The sequence below is a fragment of the Triturus cristatus genome, chromosome 9 (assembly GCF_964204655.1).
Source record: "Triturus cristatus chromosome 9, aTriCri1.1, whole genome shotgun sequence".
Classification (NCBI taxonomy): Eukaryota; Metazoa; Chordata; class Amphibia; order Caudata; family Salamandridae; genus Triturus; species Triturus cristatus.
Window position 1 is genome coordinate 676226754 of NC_140592.1, and position 24905 is coordinate 676251658.

At 42.4% G+C, this 24905-nt stretch overlaps 1 protein-coding gene across 5 annotated transcripts in view; it reads right to left on the minus strand.

Annotated features, from left to right (window-relative positions):
* Window positions 1-24905, minus strand: part of DPF2 (double PHD fingers 2) — a 434995-nt gene that overhangs the window by 79237 nt on the left and 330853 nt on the right. For 3 of the 5 annotated variants that reach the window (XM_085625747.1, XM_085625746.1, XM_085625744.1), the window contains 3 exons: window positions 18384-18425; window positions 1074-1211; window positions 688-816 (listed from right to left, as the gene is read on the minus strand). In XM_085625747.1, coding sequence (XP_085481873.1) covers window positions 688-816; window positions 1074-1211; window positions 18384-18425 — 309 coding nt within the window. The remainder of the gene's footprint in view (window positions 1-687; window positions 817-1073; window positions 1212-18383; window positions 18426-24905) is intronic. The other 2 variants (XM_085625748.1, XM_085625745.1) reach the window with 1 other exon arrangement.

Here is a 24905-nt window from a genome sequence, read left to right on the forward strand (position 1 = left end):
TAAAATACCAACCTTGAGCCAATAGAAGGTTTATTGCCACTTATATGTCCTTAAGCACCTTTGACTGAAAGCTAGCACTTAGGAATAGTCAAGGTAAGGATAAACCAATATCCTTTTGGAACCAGGGAAAGCTGCAATCAGCAGTACACATTTCAAAAAGAACCTGGAAGCTGACTTCAGATTAAAGGAAGCACTCTGCATTGACTATGTTTCCTGCCAATCCTGAATTGTACGAAACAATTGTGGGTATTAGGATGCAAGAGTATACCTATTGCATTGGCAGATTTATTTACAGACAGTCATCTTGAACTTTTTCCTCTTGTACCACTTCTTTGCAGCCTTCAAGTCGAGGACACAATAAAATTCATGGTTTGGACCCTTCTTTGTGACTAGGAATATTCCCTTGCTACTATGAGGTTGTGCACCACTCAACAGCCATTTTCTTTATAACAGCGCTTAGTCCATGAACCAATGGGAAGTGAGGAATTCAACCCTTTTGATGCAATCGCTATGGTTAATACGGCCAGCTAATCTGATTTTGTACCCACTCTGTACAGTATTTACCAACCACATGCCGTTTGTACTTCCCACATAGGGTCAACTGATAAAAGTCACTGTCAGAAATGACACATAGTAGACAATACATTACGTACACTATGGATTTCCAGGATACAATACCACAATTACCTGATCGCCCGCAGTCCGAACAAGACACCAGCTCTTCAGACTGCCCTGTTTTTTTATTTATTTTGGAGTCCCCAAGGCAGAAGTCGCAGTAGTTGTTGGGCAGTGCAATACCATCTGGACCCTTCTTGGCTGAAGGTAGAAAACAGAGAACTACTTACAAACGTACGACCAGTGACAATCATTATCAACTCAAGACATCTGCATCAGAGCAGCAGACAAACTTAACATCAGGGATTTTTAGGAACAAAAATAGAATAGGGGAAATCAGGCTGTGATAAGGTAAATTCAAGATTATCTCTGCACACAAGCAACAATGTTTTACAAATAGACCGATTTGGATAGGCTCCGCATGGTCGGACACTTAGTAGTTGTGATAGGGGACTTACATTTCTGCTCATCCATCCGATGTGGCATTGGCAGTGGAGAATGAGATTCCTCTTTGTCTTCCCCTTCTTCTTCTGCTAGGTGAGAGTGGGCATAATGATAACTGAGGCCTGGCCGGTTTTTGTAGCGTTTTCCACAGACTGTGAAGAGAAAAAAAAGTGAGTATCAGAATCACTTCCAGCAAAACATACCCAAACAAGACACAAATATGCACACAAAGCATCTCATTACACCAAACAAAACCAGGCTTTCAACTGAAAGGCTAAATCACTGACCAACGTAGATGGTTATGGGTAACAGCTCAGCCGATCCGAAGACAGCAAGCTCAAGGAAAATGCAGGCTAAACATTAGCCAAATCAGAAAGCAGCCAGCTTAAAGCAGAAGGCAATCATCAGGTCAGCCAGTGAGTGCACAGGCAGGGGTCAAGTCATCACGAGAGCAGGGCTCACTTACAGCCAATCGGAAGACAGCTAGCTCGACACAGTCAATCCCAGAGAAGCATGCAAGCTCTGCCAATGAATAAAGCATATACCAATCAACTTTGAAAGAAGGATAGGTCAGAGGCTTGTACTTGGTTAGCGATTGGCAGAACAGACAGCAGAGCAGGCAAACAATCAGACTGAAGCTTTAACACGCAATTGCCACACCAATGCAGCAGCAACTCTGTGTGGCTGTTGGTTTCAGAAGAGCAGTTTTACCTCCCATAGAATTATAGCTTGACCCTTGTTAATGGAGAAGACACATCAGCATCAGGACATGCTGTAGGCCAAGGATTAAAGCAGAAATCCAAAGATCGCAGACAGAAAACATTGACAAAGTATTGCTTGAAGATGCAGGATAATCTAACTATGTGTGTGCCATTTTGAAGGGGCAAGAATCTCAAAGATAAGTCAGAGAGTATAAATAATTTTGCTAGACCAAATGAGAATCAAAGAGGCGTACATTAGAGATGGGTTGAAGTACTGGGTGGGGGAGAAGATGGGGAAGAACAAATTATTTTATAGAGTAGGTTACTAACACAAAAAGTCACTGGTCATGCCTTAACATGACACAATCAGGATAGGGGAAAAGTTAATGTCTTGTGTTTGCTCAAGTTTAGAGTAAATTAGCATAGTAAATGCAATCCTCGGAGCGATTAATTAAACTCAAAGTCAAAAACATCCTGCACAAATATGAAGTTATTCAAAGGGGGCAGAGTTTATGCAGTCCTCAACAATGATTAAAGTGTTAAAACTATCACCACTATGTTATGATCTATTAACCACATTCTCTGGAGTCTTTTTTGAGGGTTTAAGTGAAATGCTTCTCACGCTCTGATGTTACACAAGAGGATCTCACAAGAGGGCTGCCTCTATTAGTCTTAAGGCTATTATATGGTGCTTAGCATCGCATATTTTTCCAAGACACTAGCATTCATTACCGTGAAGGTATTCTTGTCAATTAACATTAGGAGGAGACATTTCCTGCAATACGCTCTTAAAAGATGTTGAGCGTTTTTTATTACCACTACTCTAAATACATTCCTGATGCTATGCTTAGACTTTCGCCAAAAGACTCATTTCACAATGGAAAAAATGCAAAAAAGCTACACAACCATACTTTACCCTTCACTCCCCAGGCAACAGTGGCTAAACAGCCTAGCATCAGCAATTTTCCAATCACGTTTGGCCTCAGATATGCTCTTGGCAGTTGTCAAAACATTCTAAAATGGATTGGATGGGATATCTAACTGTGATCTGCACAAAGAACACCTGCCAACTTTATCAGTAAATCCTTAATTCCTACTACTTTCTCATGCTGATTTGCCTGATTTTGAGTTTGTGTCAAAACAGTATATTTTCTTACAGTGATGTAGTAAGATTACGAAGTGCCTTTACATGAGACACCTTAGAGTCTTTTCTACCAAATCTAATATAAATCCCCACATCAGGGATTGGGTATGTTATGCACTGATACCTCAGAAAGGGTCACCACCAGGAAGAACTGCATGTTGCTTTAGATTAGGGGAAGAACTATACGTCCGGTTGGAGCATGCTCTTCTACTAATCCAGGTCAGACACACACTAAACAATCCAACAGTATGCAGTACAAATACATATTGTGAAAGATTTCCTGATACTATTCTGACCAATATATACAAAAAGACACGGAGTTTTTCCAGTCTTGTTCCATTATGGAAAGAAGCATAACATCTGAAATAGGGCTGATGGGAAACAATACCTTATCAAATAATAGCAAATGAAGGAAGAATGCACCTCACTTTTTAAAGCAAGCCACATGTCTTAAAAGTAAACCATTTCCTAAGACAGTGAACAAAATGAGACAAAGTGAGATTTCAAATGAACTAATAAAACAACGTTTAAACACTAACAGGAATAAATTATTCAAATAATTTTTTTAACCTTCTAAAGAAGCTAAACTAAAGAACACACCATCACAGTCACAGGAATGCATTACACACAAGTGAACTTTAACTGTGTTAAGCATAAGTATCAACCTCACCGAATACAAATACAAATTAATAAAATGAAACTGACTATGACAAAGGATAAGGTACAAAGTTACTTCCAGTTAAAATAATGCTTTTTAGTAAAGGCTTTCCTTATATGTCTTGTGGCACTAAAATTATCACATGAAAAGCCCAGTTACGTCAGTCTTGACAAACTGAGAGCCAAGTCTACAAGTACACATATGAATTTGGAGGACTATATCCTTTATTTCAGGCAGAAAGAACCAAGTCTAGAGACTCCACGCTAAAGCAATGCGTCTTTTTTTTTTTTTAAACTTCTTTTTATTCAACATTTGCTCAGTCTACTTGGACATTTCCAACAATATACTTTAGGACAGAGGTTGGGTGCGTACAAGTGTAGCAAATTTCCATTATTAAAGTAACTCCAATGGCGGGTCAAGGCTAGATTTCATACATATTGGACTTGTTTACATTTCTTATCAAACAGGCGAAACCTTCACATACACACATATACAATTTCTTTAGGGTATAATTTCAGTACCCCCTGTAGGTATCCCACAGACCCCAAATCTTGTTTCACTTGCGCAAGCAACCCTGACTCTAGTACACCCCTTTTTCTGATTTACTGCACTAGTCTAGATCGATTTTCCAATCCTTTACCGTCAATGGCTGTCTTGCTCCCCAGAACATGGCTATGTTCCTTTTCTCCACAACAGCTGCCACCATGATTCAAATCCTATGGTACCTGGGCCATATCACTGCCCCGGTCACATACAGGATATTCCACCGCGCCTCCAGCGAGACATTTAGGTCTGTGACCACGTTCATAACCTGTGTCATTTCACTCCAATATTTTTTAATAGTGGGACAGACCCATTGAATATCCAAGAACGACCCGAGCTCTCCACACCCCCTGGCACACTTGTTTGAGTCGCATCGTCCAGGCCAGAGCATAAGCGTTCTAGAAGAGTAGGATCTGTGTAAGATTCATAGTTGTAGAAGGCGAAAGCGGCCCCGAATAGCTACCTCTCTGGGACCCTGAATCACGTCGGACCAGTCATCATCCTCCAGCAGTCCCATGTAGTTTTCCAACGCCTCCCTCAAGGCTCCCAGGGGGTCTGGTGAGTTATTCATGGGCTTCCTATATGTTAGAAAGGTGGCTTTGGCTAGCATAAGGTCTAGCAGTAGCATGTCTTCCAAGGGCGTGTATTCCAGCAGTTGTTCTTCCTCAAGTATATGTCTGCGCACCGCATATCCCAGTTGTAAGTATCAAAATCTTTTTGTATCTGTCATCTGGTATTCTGCTCTCAGGTCATCAAAGAAAATCACTGCCTGAATCCCCCCAGTTTTGATTTGATTTGATTTGATTGTGGGATTTATATAGCACACGAATGCCCAAGGGCGTCTACGCACTGTGCGGAGGGCTGTGCCAGGGATTCAGATGCAGATGGTTTAGCTTAGTTTGAGAATAGCCATGTCTTTAGCACCTTTCTGAATCCGAACAACGTAGGGCAGCTTTAAAAATCTAGCGGAAGCGAGTTCCAAAGTTTCACTGTACCCAGAACAAAGCTTCTTCCTCCCCAGCGGGCTTTTTAAAATTTTGGTGTCTGGAGGAGTTTATTATAGCTGATTGTGGGGGTCTGGATGGATGTTTTTTTTAAGAACGCTGGTCCATTTCCAAACATTGCTTTGTACGCCAGACATAAGGATTTAAACTCAATACTTTTCTTCACGGGTAGCCAGTGGAGTTTTTTTAGACCTTCTGAGATGGACTGAAATTTGGGGATGTTCAGCAGTATTCTAGCGGCTGCGTTCTGCACTCGTTGCAGTTTAAGCAGATGTTGTTTTTGAAGGCCTAGGTATAAAGCATTTCCATAATCCAGTCTAGCCATGGCCAGAACCGTCACTAGTGTTTTTAATGCTTCATGGGGGACGAAAGTGTGTATTTTACGGATGGATTTTATTGTTAGAAAGACCTGGGAGATGACCTTGTTGATCTGGTGTTGGAAGGTCAGCTTGTCATCAAAAATGAGGCCCAGATTCCTCACTTTATGGACTGGGGTGGGGTGATCTTCCATACTGGGAGGCCACCAGTTCCGTGACCAAAAGGAGGTATCATATCCTAATAGGAGAACCTCTGTTTTAGTCCCGTTGAGTTTTAGACAATTTGTACCCATCCATTGATTTATGTGGGACATGCATTGGCTAAAGCGGTCAGCTGTTTCCTCGGGGCTGCTAGATATAGACACCACAACTTGGGTGTCGTCTGCGTAGGAGGCAAGTGTGAAGCCGAACTGCCTGATGATATTGGCTAGAGGGGTCACATATAAGTTGAACAAAGTGGGGCTTAATGAGGAGCCCTGGGGCACCCCATACGGCAGAGTGAACTGCTCTGAGCAGGAGTCACCGATCTGAACATATTAATACGTGTTGTTCAGATAAGATTTGATCAGCTTTAGGGCAGAGTTCCTGACTCCTACCTCATGGAGTCTTTTGATTAGAATATCGTGATTTATGGTGTCAAATGCCGCCGATAGATCCAACAGTATCAAGGCGGCCTTGGCACCGGTGTCTAGTATTGCCCGTATCTCCTCTGCTGCCACGATCAGGGCAGTTTCTGTGCCATACCCTTGCTGGAACCCATATTGGGAGGAATCCAACAAGTTTTCGCTAAGACTTTCTATTCCCAGGAGTCCCCGTTTGTGGAATCGCTTCAGTTTCCCCACCTCCTCAAGCAGGTCGCTGTTCCAGAGTGTTTTTTCCCCCATTCGTTTACCCTCCCATCCCAAGAATCTATTGGCCTCACGCCATACACGGACCACTGTCTGTGTATGCTGTGGTAAATGCCCTTCTTGTTTATTACAGTAGAGTGTGGCCGGATAGCCGCGAGTACCCACTGCTGGTTGATCCACCCGGTAGATGGGCTCTTCCCTGTCCACAAACACCCAGTCATTGATTGTGATCAAAACTGGGCTGCCCAATAATATTCCTCATATCCGGGACCGCGAGTCCCCCCTCAAACACTCCCCTCTGAAGTTTGCGCAGTGCAATCCGAGAGCGGCCCCGGTCCCAGAGGAGTTTACGTAATGTGCCGTCCATCTTCTGGAAGAAGTCCAGTGGTATTTTATATGGAGTGTTCTGCAGAACAAAGTAAGCGAAGCAGGGACATCAATTTTAAATAGGACAGCCCTGCCCATCAAGGATACTGGTAGTTTCCTTCACTGTGCTACATTGCTTCGGAGCTTTTCGATTTGTGGGAGTAGGTTGTCATTCAGGAAATCATTGACTATTCTCAATATCTGGATGCCAAGATATTTAAACATGCCTTTCACCAACAAAGGTGTGTTCCTAGCGAGTCTGAGTAAGGCATCTCTCGAAAGTGGGAAGAAGAGGAATTTGTCCCAGTTAATTTGGTACCTGGAGTAATTGCCAAACACCTCAAATATGTGAAGCAATCTATCTACCATAAGGTAGGTTTGAGGGGCGTACAACAGTATGTCATCTGCATATAAAGATATGCGTTCTTTCCAGTCCTCTGCACCCCTGATGCCAGATATTAGTGGGTCTTGGTGAACCCAAGCAGCCAGTGGCTCGATCGCCTGCGCGAAGATCATCGGGGACATCAGACACCCTTGTCTTGTACCCCTGTGTAGTGCAAAAGAGCAGGATACCACCCCATTGACGCGCACCCTTGCCAATGTGTCACAATATAAGAGTTTGACCCATCCACAAAATCGTGAGCCAAAGAGCAGCTTCTCCAGGGCGGAGAACATGTATGGCCACTCAATGCTATCAAATGCCATATGTGCATCTAGAGAGTAATGCAGTCTTCCCCCTTTGACGAGTCCTGGTCATATGCAGCACCCGTACAGGCGTCTGAGGTCCACTCCAGTACTTCTCTGGGGGTATGAAATCCGATTGGTCTGGGTGGACTACAGAGGACAACATTGTACAAAGCCTGGTCGCAAGGGCCTCTGCCAATACCATGGCCTCTTAATTCAATAGCGATATGGGCCTATAAGCACTACATTCTTCTGGGTGATTTATCCTCTTTGGGTATGCCCACGATAGTGGCCAATCGCTGATAATTGGTCAGGCATCCCTCCTTCTTAGCCGTCCAAAACATGTTGAGAATATGTTGCGCGATTTTGCCTGCCACACCATTGTAGAGTTCTACCGGGAGGCCATTAGGGCCAGCGGACTTACCGGATTGTAAGTCTTGAATGGCTCCCTCCATTTCATCTGCTGTTAAATCCTAGTCCAGTGCATTTCGGTCATCAACTGATAATATGGGTAGAGAGATATCCTGTAGGTGCTCAGTGCAGTCATTCCCAGCTCTCACTGAGGTAGGTATCCAGAGAGTTTTGTAATAGTCGGCAAACACCTCTGAAATTGCCTTACTAGTCTTATGTGTGTTTCCTTCAGGAGTATGGATTTCTAGGACCCAGTTTCTCTCCTTATATATCTGTTCCAGCCATGTTATCATTTTATTCCCCTACGTCATCTAGCCATATCTGTGTCACTCTTGCTTGCGTACAGGCTTTATCTTCAGCAAAATCTCAAATTTCTTGGTATTTAAGGCGGATTTGGTGACTTAGGGGAAAGTCTGGTATCTCATCATGGAGTACCCTGGCTTCCAGTCAACCTATCTCCCTTTCATGGTTTTCATATTTCAATCTCTGTTCATTCCACCTCCCTCCTATCAAGGTCTGACAGTGGCCTTTTATAACCGTTTAAAAAACGTACCATAAAAACATGTTGACTCAACCGTCCCCTCTTTTTCTTGGAAATATTGATCTGTCCGCTCCTTGATCTCTTGAACGAATGATTAGTCCTTAAAATACCAGGTATCTATTCTGGGGGGAAGTGTAGTGTCTGACACACAAATACCACGTGCTTTGTGTGTAGCATAGCGGAACAGACCTGAGTATTGTGAGGATATGATCTAGTCGAGAATAGCTGCCATGTGCAGCAGAGTAGTATGTATATTGTCTTTGCGTATGGTCTCACCACAAGTCCATCAGTCCCAGTGTCTGCACAAATTCCCTTATTGGCTCTGAACCTGCATCAAAGCGATTCCCCAATACTCTGTTTCTCTCCGGACCCATGACCGCATTCATGTCTCCCCTATCACTAGCATGCCCTGTGGCATCTCCAGTAAAAGGCCACTCAGTGCCGGTAGGGTATCGGTATGGAGCCTTGTCGGTATGTAGGTTGAACAGAGGTTTAATGTCATTCCCTCTCACATGCCTGTCAGCGCAACATATCTGCCCAGATGGTCATGCCATGTCGGACTGCAAATGAATGGAGTAGATGTTTTTGCCATTACGTCCACTCCCCCTGGAGCCCGTTGTGGAGCCTACATGAGCAAGGAGTGTATACCCATATCTATCAGAAACTTTATTAGTGATTACCCTTGAAGTGAGTCTCCTGCAGGAGAACTATGTCTGGAGCGTGTTTCTGTAGATATGGTAGGTCTATTATATACTTGATTTTGTTGCCCAGGCCATTGACGTTACATGCCATGACCTGCAAAATGCCCCCCCTACAGGCTTCCATTAAGTGTGTTTTGCTTGATCCCTCAATGTCGAGTGGCTATGATGTGGATCCTGAAGTGGCGGAGCCCCATCTAAGTGCGATCCCTTGTAGCAAGTGACAAGAGGGTCCCCTAACCTCCATTTCTATGCAAAAGCCTGTTCCCTGTGCGTCTACGTTCCCTGAGTCAAACAAAGCGCCAGATGTACGACGCGCAAAATAGCACATCGCAAATTGTGAGTTTTTTGCAACTCGCAATTTGCGGGGCGCTATTGTGAATGTGAATGTTTCACACTGTTTGAGATTCCCAATGGTGTCACAAATTGAGAGGCTCATGAATATTAATGAGCCTCTCGCAATTTGCGACCCCATTGTGAATGGCAGGCCCTCCCAGGTATGGTGGCCTGCTTGGCTCAGCAGACCACCATGTATGGGAATGCTTTTAAATTAAGAAGTTATTTATTTATTTTTTTTTAAATGCAAACCGGTTTCCCTTAAAGGAAACCGAGATACATTTAAAAAAGAAAAAAATGAAAAAATTTCATTTCATTTTTAAGGGCAGGTAGTGGTCCCTGGGACCACTGCCTGCTCTTAAAAAATATTTTGCTCTGTATTTGCAAAGGGGAAGGGGTCCCCTCGGGACTCCTTCCCTTTTGGGAGTGCATTACCACCCTCTTCAAGAGGGTGGTAATTTGCATACATTCATACATGGGCATGCGCTCGCTATTAGGAAGGGCACGCCCCTTCCTAACAGCGAGTCGCAAAACCTATTTAGCGATTTGCAAATAAATTGTGTCTCGCTAAATAGGCTTTGTACATGGCCTATGCTGTTTTTGCATGCGCAAACGGGTGCGCAAACGGGTTCGCAAACCCGTTTTCACACACCCGTTTTCGCATGCAGAAACGGTCGTACATCTGGCCAAAGTTTGAAGATTAACAGCAAAACAAGGACAAACATGACTGGAGTAATCCCAACATCGAACTCCCCCCATCCTGCCACCCTGCACAATGGCTTTAAAGCCTCCCACCTCTGCAACTAGCAGAGTGCCTGTCGTTCCATTACTAACATAGGCTATTCTAGGGTGAGCCAGTTCCGCCCACACAGCCCACTGATATAATTCTTTTACCCTTTACGGCTGATTGCTTGTTCTCCCTTCTCGTTCCGAACGTGGCCCGTTCCACCCCCACCCAAGAATCAGCCATGCCTCATGTGATGCCTCAATCAGTAAAGGATACATTCAGTCTCCATCATCAATTTCCACACAGGGTCCCATGCGCTTGGGCATCAGTAGACCATCTAGCCCGTTCGTGTCCTGTATTTATTTATTTTCCTGGGTTCCATCTCCAGCTGGGTGTTCTGTGCCTCTTGGGCTGTCCTCTCTCCTGCAATCATAAGTTAATCCCTTCCGAGAATCTCGTGAAACTGGCGATCCACCACACGCTAGTCTTCCAGCCACTCCCAGGCCTCCTCCGGTGTGTTAGAGAGCCATGATTTCCTGTCAGCTACAACTCCAAGTCTCGCCGTGCATAGCATCATGTACTTAAGTTCTCTGTTTCGCAACGCTCTCTTCACTGCCTAAACTCCAGCATGGGCGCTATACCTATAACGTAAAATCAAGAAAGAAAGGAACCGTAGCATTGTCGTAGTGGAGATCTCCATGGCAGTGTGTTATTTTGTGAAGTGCTGTACTTGTTCTTCTAGCCGTTTGAATGTTTGTTGCAGCTGCGTAATATTGGTTTTGGCTGTGGATTACCTTTTCTGCGATTTAATGAAAATCTGATCTAAGCAGATTAACATCTGTGGTGACAGCGTTCAGTTTTGGTTCAATGGTGCCCTTCAATCAGCCATGGCCGCCCTGATGGTGCCGAATGAAAGCTCCGCCACGTCTGCCTGGTCTGACAACTGTTCAGGCCCTGCTGTCAACGACATCAAGATGATTAATTTGTCCATTTTATTAGTTTGGGCATGTGCCAGACCCTTGGGCTTTACCATAGTTCCTCTGGTGTCAAGGACTGGATGTATCTAGTCAGTCAAGCTCTGACGGGTGTATAGCCTTGCCTAAGACCCCGCGGCGGGGACACACCCCTGAAGGCCCCAAGGATCAGCCACTGGTGCGCTCACCACCCCTGGATGGGTTTGGTATCTTGGCGGTGGGCGGCAATAACTCACTAGGCCACCAAGTCTTGTGGGCCCGAGGAGGCACTCCTCCATGCTGCAGAAACACCGTTCTCCCCAGAAGTGTGCCCCCTTATAGAGCCTGCAGGCAAACAGAATGAGTGCGGGCAAGGGTAGGAGCCTTCATTCAGCAATCAAGATAGAGAAGGCCGATACTTCAATTATTTACCATCACAGCCGCGCTTCAGTTACACCACCAGCTCCCTAGCTGTCTACTCTTCATAGGCCCCTGCTCCTCAGCCATGTGTCAGACTTGTGGGGCGGCTGTCGGGTCGAGCCTCTCCAGTCACCACTGCGGCTCCCCGTAGGTCCGGGCACCCCCTTGCTTTTGATCCTTCGCCGCAGGCCAGATCACTTCTCAGCAACCTCCCCAGCCGTAGGCCCCGGCACCTCCCTGGTCCAGGTTAGCAACTGCCCTGTACACCGGCACTGTCTGTCCTCCTTACCGCCTATTGCTTCTCTGGCCGCTGCGTGCTGCAGGGGTCGGGGCCCAGCACCACGACAATCAGGTAGCAGGTCTATTGCCCTGGGCTGCAGCAGACCTCCACGAAAGGGCGTTCCTAGCCTCTCAGGCCATGCACTGCGGCTCTCACGGGTCCTCTCAGCTTCCGGCTCGACCCGGCTCCCAAGTACCAATTGTCATGATCCGCTTCCCTGTGTCGTAGGTGTGTCTTCTTTCTTCGGTACCTTGCGTTCACGAGCAGGAGCTGAGTTTAATACTGATATTTTAGTTTAATGGAGGTCACAGCTCGGAGCTTCTCTAGAGTGCCGCCATCGCGGTCAACACCAAGCCAGCCTCCTCACCCACCCAAGTGGTGCATCTTTGAGAATCACATTTTATATGATCAAGCTGGGGTCAACTAACTCGGGCAGCTCCTTGGATAGGACAGAACACTGGAAGAAAATGCTGATGCCCAGAAGTTAACTGTAAACCCTTTTCCTGGTATAATACATGGAATAACCTGTGGTCACAACAGAGACTAAGTGGTACTGTGGAGCTCTACAGTTCATAAATGTTATCAATAAAGGTGAACTAACTGCCCTGCTAATTGTACATTTAAGCAAATAAAAAATAAAGAAAACCCAAATTCAAATGCAATTTCTAACTTACTTAAATCAACAGCCATTGGTATTGCCAAAACAGTTAACAAAAAAGCATCACTGTCTCACAATGAAGGTCAACAGCTAGAAGCATTTTCATGCAAATACTTTTGAGGGTGCAAACCTCATTCACTGGAGTAACTGAACTGTTCTACTGATAAAGGACTATATGCCATTAAGGTCTCCACACAGTCTAATTGTCAGCAAGCAAGATGCCCTTTTCCAAAGACTGGACAATAAGGTCTCCTTTCGAACTAAAGAATGAAAACAGAAAAATCAATGCCTCACTTAAATAGCCAATTACTCAAACGTCTACCTAATATTGATATTATTGCTTCCCATCTTTCGCACTGAACGCCCTTGTTCACCAAGATGTCTTTAAGAGAATGCCTCGCATTCATGTGTTTTTTTAAATGATGGTCTGTCAGTTTCCACAAAATAAAAGCTGACTTACTGGTAGTCCAGGGGGAATAAATAAAGATGTTTTCAATCACTATGCTGAAATCAGTGCAGGGTTGCAATTACTACTCATTTAGAAAAAAATCTTTTTTGCGGTCATGATAAGAATACTCACTTTAAAAAATACTTTACACTTAATTTCACTTTAACACAGAGCAAGGGAAAGAAGAGGAAACGTAATATTAACTGAGCAATATAACAAAGCACTTATTACATTCAACACAAAAACCATATGAAACGCCACCAAATTGGGCGCGAAAAGAGAAAAAAGTTATTAGCAGAAAACAACAATCTGTATAAAAAAAAAATACACCAACAGCCAGATTATCTCAAAATCTATGAAGGCCACAAAAATCTGAGAAGCCTAGACAACCAAAACTGGAAACCAACAAATTCTAATTCCAAAAAGCCTCTACATTATTATTCTCGGGATCGACCCCTTTGAACTTGAACTCTATGCCAGCTAATTTGGAAACTGTAGGATCTCTTCTTTCATTCATAAAAAGTTACAAATGCACATGTTTAATTAAAAACTATCTGGATTAGCTATTGGCACAACTTTCTATGCATTTCTGGTGACTTTCCTTCCACTCATTTATAGCCTTTTATGACTTACTTCTGTCCTTTATTATGTCCGCAAACTGTTATCCTTTTTTTTTTTAAACTACATAAGATGTTACTGTTTTACAAGCTTGTTCTTTGTGAGGAATGCCACACATCTCCCTGCTTATATATAACACTTTTGTATCAAGCTGCACTATATAACAAGCATTGGCATAGGCAATAGGTCTCGCCTTTGGGACCTTAGAAGTGTTTAGTTATCCAGCACAATATCCTTGGTGCAACAACATCAAATGTTGCATGGCTAAACACTTATAAGGTCCCAAAGGCAAGACCTATTGGCTATGCCAATGCTTGTTTTTTGTTGTTGTTTTTTTAAACTGAGTTTTATATAGCACGAACTTGAAGCGGTACCGGGTATCAGAGCTCTTTACATAGCGTTACATGGGGACACATTTATTTTTTGTTAGGCACGGGGAGATTAAGTGATTTGGCCAGAATCACAGGATGTTCAGCGTCATTGCCGAGACTCGAACCCAGTTCCTCAGATTCCAGGTCGACAGCCCTAGCCGTTATGCCAACTCCTCTCCTTCATTGTCAGAAAAAAGGTGAAACCATGTGCTACTGACTCATCACTAACTGAGTGCTCGGTAAATGAATGCTTTGTGACGTTTAAGTCAAATGCTACAAATACAATTCAGCCAGATCCACTAGCATGGGCCACAGCAACCCAGCAGCCCTACTTCATTGTCCAGCACCTGGATAGAAATTGGTTCTCTGCACCCTGTGGGGAAGTACATTCTGTGGGGTGTCTCAAAAGGCATGAAAACTCAGAATAGAAATATTTACAGCACTTGGTAAATACCTCATTGTGAGGTAATGTTATTTACTGGGTGGGTTCAGGGCCAATCATTTGAAAGCTCAGAGAATATGATTATCATCACATAATCCGTATTTCCGATCTCTGTGCAAACGCTGTTAGGAGATTATTAGCAGTTGAACCCTAAATTTAATTCAGAACCTTGGGACTTAATTACGAGTGAAGCAGTGTCGGGTGGGATATTTAGTGCACCTGATAAAATCTGACATGGAGGTGCTTGGAATTTATCAGGTGTGATAATTATCGCCTATTCCGCGTTTTAACCAAAGAAAGGGGTGTCGCATGCAGATTTTGGTGATTTTTGCTGTTTTCTTCACCCATAAATCTATATTTCCCAGGCATTTTCCCCCGTAAATGTCAGGAATGGCCTGCAGAAATGTATGCGAGGGGAAATACCAGAGGTGTAGTGTTTGCTGAAGAAATAGGAGTTTCTGCACTTTTTAGAATTAACTCGAGCACTCATAATGGAGGCTTTAGTGTCTTAAAAGCCAAGATGACAGCATGTCGCCATGTTATTTTTTTTCGTACTTTATAGCAATTTGTTGGTGCGGAAGGGGAAGCCAGAATATGTCATCCAAGACCTTATCAAACAGCTTGATTCAGTCAGTGCCGTGGCTTTTCATGAAGAAGTAAGTGTGGCATACATAATCCATAACATTTACCATATGTGTACATCATCCTCATGTCTTAATTTGTAAAAAACGAAGTGTCAGGACTCTGGTCAGGAGGCTACTGCAGCTCAGTGATGGCAACAACACAACTACTAACCATCACATTCCAGCTACAAGTGTGACAATTCGGACTATTTTATGCCCCCAAAGCTACTACGATTTGCTTGGGATGTCAGGTAATAGTCATTTTTGATGTATATTGATTTAATAAGTAACTGTTGTTGTGGTCAGCTCTAAATTGGCCAGACAGCCCCATCTCACAAGCACGGTGTTGACCATTAAAGTACAAGTGCCTAGCAGCGCAAACCACTGGCTCAAATTAAGCACTTATCTCACCACAAACTGTTGTGCCTGTTGATGCTTAAAGAATTGCTGTTATTATCATGGTACTCACGCTCTGGACTTTAGGAGGATGAAATCTTGAGTCTGCCCTGGCAGTGATGTGACAGGTTCCAGTGAATCACACTCTGGTGTGTGCTGACCGTATAAAGCAACCTGCATGTGACAGTTCAAATCACAGCACCTCAGTCAATAATAAAAGGGCCATTAAGCGGGTTAAAAAGTAACACATTATTGGCATCAATAAATAGTGTACTTTATAGTATGTGCTCTGACGTGGTCCTCTTTTATATTTAGCTTAACAGAGCAGATTTGCTTTCACCAATTCTTAAACAAGCGCGTTCCTCGCGCTAAAAGTAGGCTGCAGGAGGAGGGACGAGAGGAGGGGGCGAGTGAAAGCGTTTCACTTGCGAGAGCGAGCAGCGCCAAAAGCAATAATTGCTACCATATGGCGCCGCGCGCTTCCGCAGGTGAATCTCTAGACGTGCACGCGTTGCCATTGATTGCCAATGGAACGCGTGCCAAAGCGATCGCAAAAGGTCTTTTTGCCTATGCAACGCATGCGCGCTGCTTAGGCGAGACCTAAAAATGCAAAGTAAGATCAATTAGCCCATTCCAACACATTAGTTCTTAAAAATACCTTTATAGCAATGATAGGCTGACTTTCAGCAATATTCAGTAGAAACTGTGTTCATATTCATCAAGTGAAGGTTCATTGAGTCTCCTGCATCGAGCAGGACTGCACCCATTCTTTAACAAGTAGCACCTTTCTCTACCTTCTAAGAGTTTGACAGTTGGAACTGGCTGATCCCTTTCAAGGGGTGACCCATAGGTACTAGTGAGACCCATAAGAGATCTAGTTTTCAGGATAACCAATGAAAAAGCATATAACCCTAATTTTAGACCCACTATAAACAAATACAATTAACATCCATTTAACAAATCAAGTATGTTCTATTGGAATCATCGGATCTCAAGTGTTTTATGTAGTCTAAATCCATTAGAAGATTCAGCATGTCATCCCCTTCCATTAGGTGGACAGTTAATAACCTTACACAAGGTCAACACTCTCCTTTCCATTAAATAAAAAATCTATTCTGGAAAAGAACAGCTTTACATCCATCCACAAGGATGATGTCAATCCCTTATGGGTAAGGGTGGATATACTTTTCAATGAGATGGATAGCTGTGTGATCAACTGTTGAACAGTTATCTCTTACTGAATGTGATGGCTGATCACTTTACTCGTGTACCATGATATGAAGAGACATTTGCTCGCATCGAAACAAGGCTATTCCTTTCCATTACACGACTGAGCAATCCCTTCCATTACACAAGGCTGCCTTCTTTCACTAACACTAGTTTAATAATCACTGGAATTGCAGTTCACAGTGGTTATGAGGACTAACTGGGTTCATGTACTATCAATGAAGAAATATCACTCTGAGCTCACTTCTGTTCTCCTTCTTATAAACTATGGGTTTTATGTTGTAGTATATACAAAGATGCAAAAGGAATAGACCAAAACACTTCAAGGGATCAAAAGCCAAGCACTTTCACTTTGACTTAACTTAAAGTTAGATCACAGAAACCCAATCCTAAACAAACTCTACCTTGTTGCAGATTTCTGGAAATACATATTAAACTCCTAATCACTGGCCACCAAGCCTTCTAAGGAAGAAGCGTGGAGCACAAAATATAGCCAACTCAAAAGCTACAATAGGTTCTGGAAAACAACTGACTTTTTCATTGAGGGATATCCCAGTCTTCATTCCTTTAAATAAGTTCTTAAGACACATCTAATATGGAGGCATTCAACAAACCATCATAGCTCTCTGCAGGGCTCAAACCCTACCTGCAGAAAGTGATCAAGCTTGACATAGCGGCATACCTAGCTGAAGGAAGTCAGGCCAGGTGTGCCCTAATCAGACAAGGTGGCCAAATGTTTTGGCCTGTTGCTAGAATGAAGTCGACTGAGCACTCTGCACGTTCAGTCTCTTAGGCATTGTGAAGTAGTCCCAAAGCAAAATATTAATTTAGTACAATCGAGAAGAAAGAAGGGTTAGCCCTCCTAAAAGATAAAGGACAAACAATTCTATGATGTCGTCCATTGCAGGTATAGGAGATGAAAGACCTTAAGAATGATCATACAGCTATAGGTCGATAAAGCAACAAAAAAAACCTGGAGAAACCAGTTCTGATTACTTAATTTCAGTAAATCAGTTTTCTCAAATTTTTCAACTTGAATTTCAATCAACAAGCTTAAGGACCCAACCTGATGAATGTCTATTGAAAACAAATCATGCTCGCAAAGTCTGTTTTCCCCTATTTTTAGAATAACAAACTTAGGTTAAAAATTAGTCCTCTATCGTTGAAATTGCTATTGAAAGACCTGGAAACATTAAAGGAAAATTGGCTGCACGCTCAACATTAGCTTGGTGAAGAAGGAACTATCTGTTAAAGGTGGATTTGCCATTAGACAAACTCCAGGATGTCTATTAAAGACAGTGGCACAAGCATGACTATTAAAGACGAAAAAGTGGAAAAGTAGTTCAGGATAATGAAACAGGATTATAAAATCAGAGGGTTAGAACAATGACAAGACTACAAGACTACAAGCAAAGAGATCTAAAATGAAGAGAACAAAGGAGATATGAATGAGTGAAGGAAAACAATGAGAAAGAAAACAGTAACAGGGAGGTGCACAATAATGGGGAAGAGGATGCAATTGACAATAAGGAAAAAAACAACAAAAGAAAGATTAAAATTAGACTATGGAAAGAGGGTGATAACATATTTGGGAGAGCCAATTGGGGAACAGGTGGAAATTAAATGATTAATAAAACACATGAATAGTAGGACAAATGTGACAGAAAGGAGACCAGTGGCACGAAGAATGAGTTTAAGAGAAGGAATATGTAAACAAAAAGAAAAGGCATTAAGGATCATGGAATAAAATAAAAACATACACAGGGAAAAGAATTGTCAAGTAAATCAGGCTTGCTTGGGTTAAATGTAGACCCAAACAACCCCTTTGAAGGCATTCTGAAACTAACACCTCAGAGTAGCCACAGAGTAAGCCTGGAGGAGGGAATGAAGCGCACAGCAGAGCGGACTACCTCGCTCAGAAGTTTTCGAGGTATGCTTTTGTTTGTTACTATCTGAAACAGAGAAAGAGAAGAGTGAGAAAAAAAAGGCGAACACAAGTGTACAGATCACACGCATGGTAAGTAAAGGAGCGCTGATTTACTTAGAGGAAAAAGGAAACGCTGCAGGTAAGTAGTTTTTATTTTGAAAATCTCACAGAAAAGCAGGTGTACACTCAGGTAAAGTATGAGAGCCAACATTTCACTGGCAGTTTTGGAAACATTTACTGCAAAGGCCTTTCAATTCATTGCTTTGCGAACACTCACCAAAACTTCATAAAACCTTTTAAAACATGATGTCTCAATTTGTTTCTGAACAGTCATGCACAAGGTCCAACTCCCCCACTTTTTTTGATGACAAACTGTATACAGAACCTGACCAACAGGCAAGGAAGTACTTGGAATAGGCCAAACATATTAATGAAATTAAATGATCACTGGGAATATGATTTATGTATCAGTGTAGACCAATCTGTACGATACAACACCCAAAGAGGATACCTATGAACTTGCCATTTAAGATAAGCATACTTTGCGAACCTTTAACACCTCTAATGTTGCAAATTAATTAACTGCATCAATACCACAAGGAACATTGTTTTTCTTTCTTAATCTACCTTTAGAGGTGGAACATACTTATCTAGGCAAATTCCAATTTTTATCGAAGAAAATATAAATGACTTACCTGTAATTCTTACTCCAGTACCCATGTGCTCCCTCTCCTCCTGTACAAAGAGTCACTAATGATCTTTTCCCTATGCAATTTTTCATCTGAGACAATTGGCTTACTACTGGTAGTTGCCGGTTCAAGCATTTATTCATAGTTTTAGACCACAACACTGCTATAAATGCTCAACTTCCTTTTAATTCTGCCTAAAATGTTCCAGCTCACTCACAATGCTCTGTACTCAACTGCTGAAACAAGCCTCTTGCTTAACCTGCAACTTGTTGGCAGTGCTTTAGTCGCATATGAGCTTTTCTGTGAACTTCATATTGGTCAGAGTAGCCTTAATACCATTGTAGGTTACCAGTCCCCAAAATTTGCACTCACTTGACACACCATGAGGTCAGCAGCTTTAAAATTACACGTCAACAGTGTGTGCTCAACAAGACTAAGGGTTTTACACATCAACCTCAGGTTGATGTACAAAATGTACCACCAAGGGATTGTATCTCATGTCTGCCTGACATCAGTGACGCTCAAAGTCTCACCGTTCTGATGCCTTGCCTAATAGTGTGTTAAATACAAACCCCTTTTTCCAGATTCTGATTTTAAAGTAGACTGATTTTTCTTGCTTATATCAGGGGAGATGAGAGCAATACAAAAATAAATCATGCTGAGCAACTATTAATCCCTGTATGCGTCCTCAATAACCTGCTACTGTGAATGGCATGAATCCTTTGAAGTTGAGCTGTTAGTGGATAAGTATTCAAAAACAAAGTGGATCCAAAATAATTAGTGGGCATATTAATTATTGAGGCTGTCATGATAAGATTTGAACTGTATACTCTTGATATAAATGCAGCACTCGTTACCACTGAGATATAGCGGACTACACTATAGATGTTAAAACAAGTTAGATTAGTAAGTAGTGACTCACAAAATATGGAGGCAAAAATTCCCTTTGATGAACATGTGTCTTGAGATTTATGGAGTATGTCTACTGACCTTAAGCAAAAGCCATATGATGGCACTGATTTGACATTGATTACAAAGCACAGTTTAAATTGTTCAACAGATTTAGTATCCTGAGCTTGTAATTTAATTTTACAAAGCAATAGGTCTTGCTCTATATTACAAATAAAAGTGATTCTTCTTGGACTGCAGAGTTAATGCACGTGCTTGGATGAGAGGGTGAATGTAATACTGATTAAGTGGCTAGAAAACAAAAACCACATAAGCATATGGATTAGGAAATACAGGGATTAAAAAATGTGTTGATGAGTGCAACTATTAATGCCTGCATGAATGGATAACTACCTGGATTAGAGTGTACAAGTGATTAATCAATCTATGAGCTCAATAGTCCATTCATTGATCCAGATACTCCCTTGCTCATCAACTGAATCTCTCAAAATCATAACCGACACACAGATTAAACATTCAATGAAGTACAATAAGTTACTGAAAAAGGCAGGACCTATTGTCTTACTTTGTGTAATGTGTGCAAGATTGTCTAGGATATAATGTGGATTTAGACTTCTGGTCTCTAGTCTAAAATTCTACACCATTAGGTTTGTTGGAATACAAAAAATGCATCAATCTGCCTTGTGGATATATCACTATATGCAGGACTATCCACTTTCAATTATTTGAAGCAATGTAACTCCCTCTGTAATGGTCCACATAAAAGCGCCTATTCTTTTGCTGTCCTCTATAGTGAGACACTAACTGTAGAACTCTAGCGAATTGCCCTTTTCCTACTAGTCACAACCTTGGTAGATACAATCGCCTTCACCAGGAAAATTCTCCAAGCAAAATGTTTCAGAATTAGGCCAATTACTTGTAGAGATGATCCAGAAATGAAGCATTTTTCATTATGCATTAAGTAGAGTGTTTCGTCTTACCTTCAGAATTTAAGCAGATTTCCATGGTAGTAGAAGACGTGCCACCCCATCTGCTGGTACTCACACAAACATCTGTAGCCCAACAACAACATAACCATCCGACAGCATTGCGGAGTTATCTTAATTTGGCATTTAAGTTATGTTTTATACAAGGGTGAGAAAGTGTATCATGGGTCAGGTTAGTAGCTGACTCTGAGCTTGAAAGTCCAACAGTTAAAATCTTGACCAGGAGAAGGCATGAAAACTGTCCGCCCTACGCAAATGATGTCTTTGATGCAAACATAGAATTTTCCCTACTCAGAGCGGTTACTGCCAAAACCAAATGCTTCAGCGGGGCCTTGGCCAGCGGCTATCCGTCTTCAAGAGGACTAAGGCAAGAACAACCAGAAACCATGCCCCGCTGAAAGAATTCAACTTCCATTTCAGTCAGAAGGTAAAATCTTTGACCAAGATAAACACGCTTGGTGAATCCAACTTGCTCTTCATCAAGGTCAGCCAAAAATCGTGACGAGATCCGGTCAATCACGAAAAGTGAATAATGATTGGCGCTTGACTTTTTCTTTGTGCTTTTTGCCTTAAATCTGTAAAAATTCGAACCTCTGGATTCCTCTTGTTGATTTTTTTGTTTTGCTGGTATCATGTTATCATTGAGTGTTTTTGGTTGAGGAATTTGTATTGTGTTGTGTTTTGAATCTGTAACTGTTTTCCTACACCTAAATACTTTACAGATTTTCATAATGAAGCCTGTCTGTTCTGTGCCACAGCTACCAGGGAGTGGAGTCCAGAGTTAAATTACTGAAATTAGGTTTAACCATAATAGGTTTGAGGCCTTTTTCCTTGTAGTGGACCTCCATCCACCCCAATTAATAATCTACTTTTTTTTTCATACAGTTTTCGCTTCTAAATGTTATCCCCCTCATATTATGTAACCATAGATTGCAGAGTCCTAATCCTGTCTTTGCTGAAGACTTACAGTAACCTAGTGCATAAGTCATTCTGGAGAAACAAGACGCCTGAGCCAAACAAAGCTCTGCTCTTATCAAGCTTCAAATTCTTCTCCCAATAAGCGAGAAGCACACCTTCCTCCTTGGTTTATATTTTTCTCTTGTTGTATCAGGCTTCAGACGAAGAGGCCAGAACAGACTGAAGTGGTCAAAGTTTCACTGTGTATGACAAGCACTGTTTGGAGACAGCCAGCAACACAGACAGATTGGGAGAGTGGGCAACTTTTCACTATCAGGGAAACCTACCCCGAAGATAGCGAAAGAGATGCCAATCTCTGTTAATCTAATACAGGTGTCTCCAACCTTTCGTAATAAGAGCTACTGGTGTTCAATGAAAATCATCTCAAGCCACCAATATTATTAGTGTTGTAATAGAATGGCATCAGGGCAAAATTATATTTGTAGTCACCACATGCAAGATTATTAGCCTCTAGGATTATTCCTAGGCATTTTACGGTCTCCATCAAGGGTGGTTCAGTGCATAACCCAAGAATGCAGGTCGTGTTGCATTTTTTGTGCCAATAGACAATTTCAGCATCTGAGGATCCCTGTTTATGTGCATTGAGTTTAAGCTGATTTTTTAACATTTTATTTTAATGGTTTTTCAAGTAACAAAACAATACCCCCAAGCACAGAGCAATGAAACATAATTCAGTATCTAATAAAGAAAGTCCACAGGAACAATCAATCATATATCACTGATCGGCCTCACCCCCATTCTCAGCTGACCACAGCAGTTTGAGTTTATTTAAGCAAACTATGGCAGTGACAAGTACAATGAGGCTCCCAGCCTTAGAGGGCAGCGAAACCCAACTTATCATCCCAAGAAAGATCCTTGGCCTATCCATTTGTGGTATTCCCCTCCGCCATGGTCTCCTTTGCAGATCGCTACAGGAGGCATGCGCAGACCAGGCCCCATGCCTGTAGGCGGCGACTGGTCCAGCATCAGGTCTCAGTATGCATCCAGCTGTTCATTGTAATAGGCAACGTCTTTCAACCAGTCATCGAATAAGGAGGTGGGACACATCCCCAATGAATTGCCACTCCTTTCTTGCCAAGCAGTGCACAAAAGGGAACGAATTGCCGAGCTGTAGGAGGAATATCTTTAATAAAGCCAAGCAAAGCCAGGAGTGGTGTATTAGGAATTTGCACCTCTTTCGTGCCCGCAAAGGTTCCCAGTGCCTCAGACCGGAACGCAGCAACTAGTAGGCATCGTCACGCCAAGTGGAGAATGTCAACATCTAGCGCAGTTGAGAAAATCACGGAGACCCAGTTTGACATAAGCAACACGTGTATGCATATTCTGTGATATCTGTAATTAGGGGAGAGGGGCACCATCTGTGCACAACAGTATTTTAATTGTTCGTCAGTCAAGGGTCCAGGTCAGCATTACATTTCTCCCTGGTGGTGGAGATGCTCACCAGTGCCTGTGCCTGCATAGTTGAATACAACCTGGACTTCAGTTTCTTGAGGGATTCTGAATCAATGCATGTGGTTAGCGCTGGGAGTATAGGAGGGGAAGGGAAAGTGGCTGTAGTAGCTTGGGAAGTCTCTCACAGTCTGACGTACGAAAGAATATGGGTGAGCACGAGTTTCTTGAATAGAAGCTAAAGGGATAAAGCTCACTGTGGGGTACAGGTCATCTAGAGTGTGCAGACGTAAGAGGCTCAATTACCTTTCCATCCAGGGTTCATTCGTCAAGGGTAGCCACAGGTTACATGCCAAGGGTACTCAAGAGTATTTCAGGGGCGTAGCTTACGGGGGTGCTTGGGGTGTTACAACCCTCCTAATAAATGTATTCTATAGTAAATATTTGGGTACATGTGCTTTAAATCGGGTAACTGTGAATCACATCTATCTCTCTCTCTCTCTCTTAAAACACATAATCGCAAAATTTGCGATTCTCTATTTTGCTAATGCAATTAAGGAATTGCAAATTGCGATTCCTTAAATGCAATTCTGGAAGCACCAGAAATTTGCTATTTGGCCTTAAGGAATTGCAAACCCCCACCAACTTCAAGTTAATGGTAATTTGCGATTTTCTTTTTAAAAAAAGCCTTTTTGATTTTTTTAAAGTGCCATATGTCGCACATATGCCCTTAGGGCATTTATGTGCGCAAAATGTGCACACATGCATATTTCAGGGGTGCAACAGGGTGTCCTTTTGGCACCCTTCAACCTTGAAATTGCATTCTCAATTTGCGATTCTCTAATTGGTAATTGCAAATTGAGAATGTCTTCCCATTCATTCCTATGGGCCTCCTAGCCCATAGGAATGAATGGGAAGGTAGTCCATAATTGCAAATCTCAATTTGCAATTTGCAAATAAGGAATATGTAGGATTCGCAAACATTTTGCATTTCCTACATGCATTGCATTTTGCGATTCTCTAATTGCGATTCACTAAAAATCGCAATTTGAGAATCGCAAAACTCTTTTTTGATACATATGGCCCAGAGTTCGGTGGGGCTGGTGTGGTCTGTCTCAAAGTATGCATGCAGTTGGAAGGGCGAGGTATACCACCAAAAATTAGCAAAATGCGCCTGAGTGATAATATAGTTCTATGTTTTAAACAGAAAGTCTGCACTGCTCAATGAAGCTCAAGCGAAATCGTTTGCCAGCCCAGGCAAGTTGGTCATGCAGTTTTAAATTTCAAAGTCCAAATCTCTCTCTCTGAAGAACAAATCCCCTTCTGATTTTTGTAGGTGGAATGCTACTCATGGTTTGGACCTTCCATGCCACAATTTTGAACAATTGTGAAAAAGGGGTGAGTGCATCCTCCTGTTTATTTGAGATCTTTTCCTATCCCGTTATTCAAGTGTTTTCCACTGTAATTAATACGAGTAATGCTTCTTATATGTTATCTCGCTTTTTATTCACCACCAGAAAGTTTTCATCACTTCAACATTAATGGAATATTTCA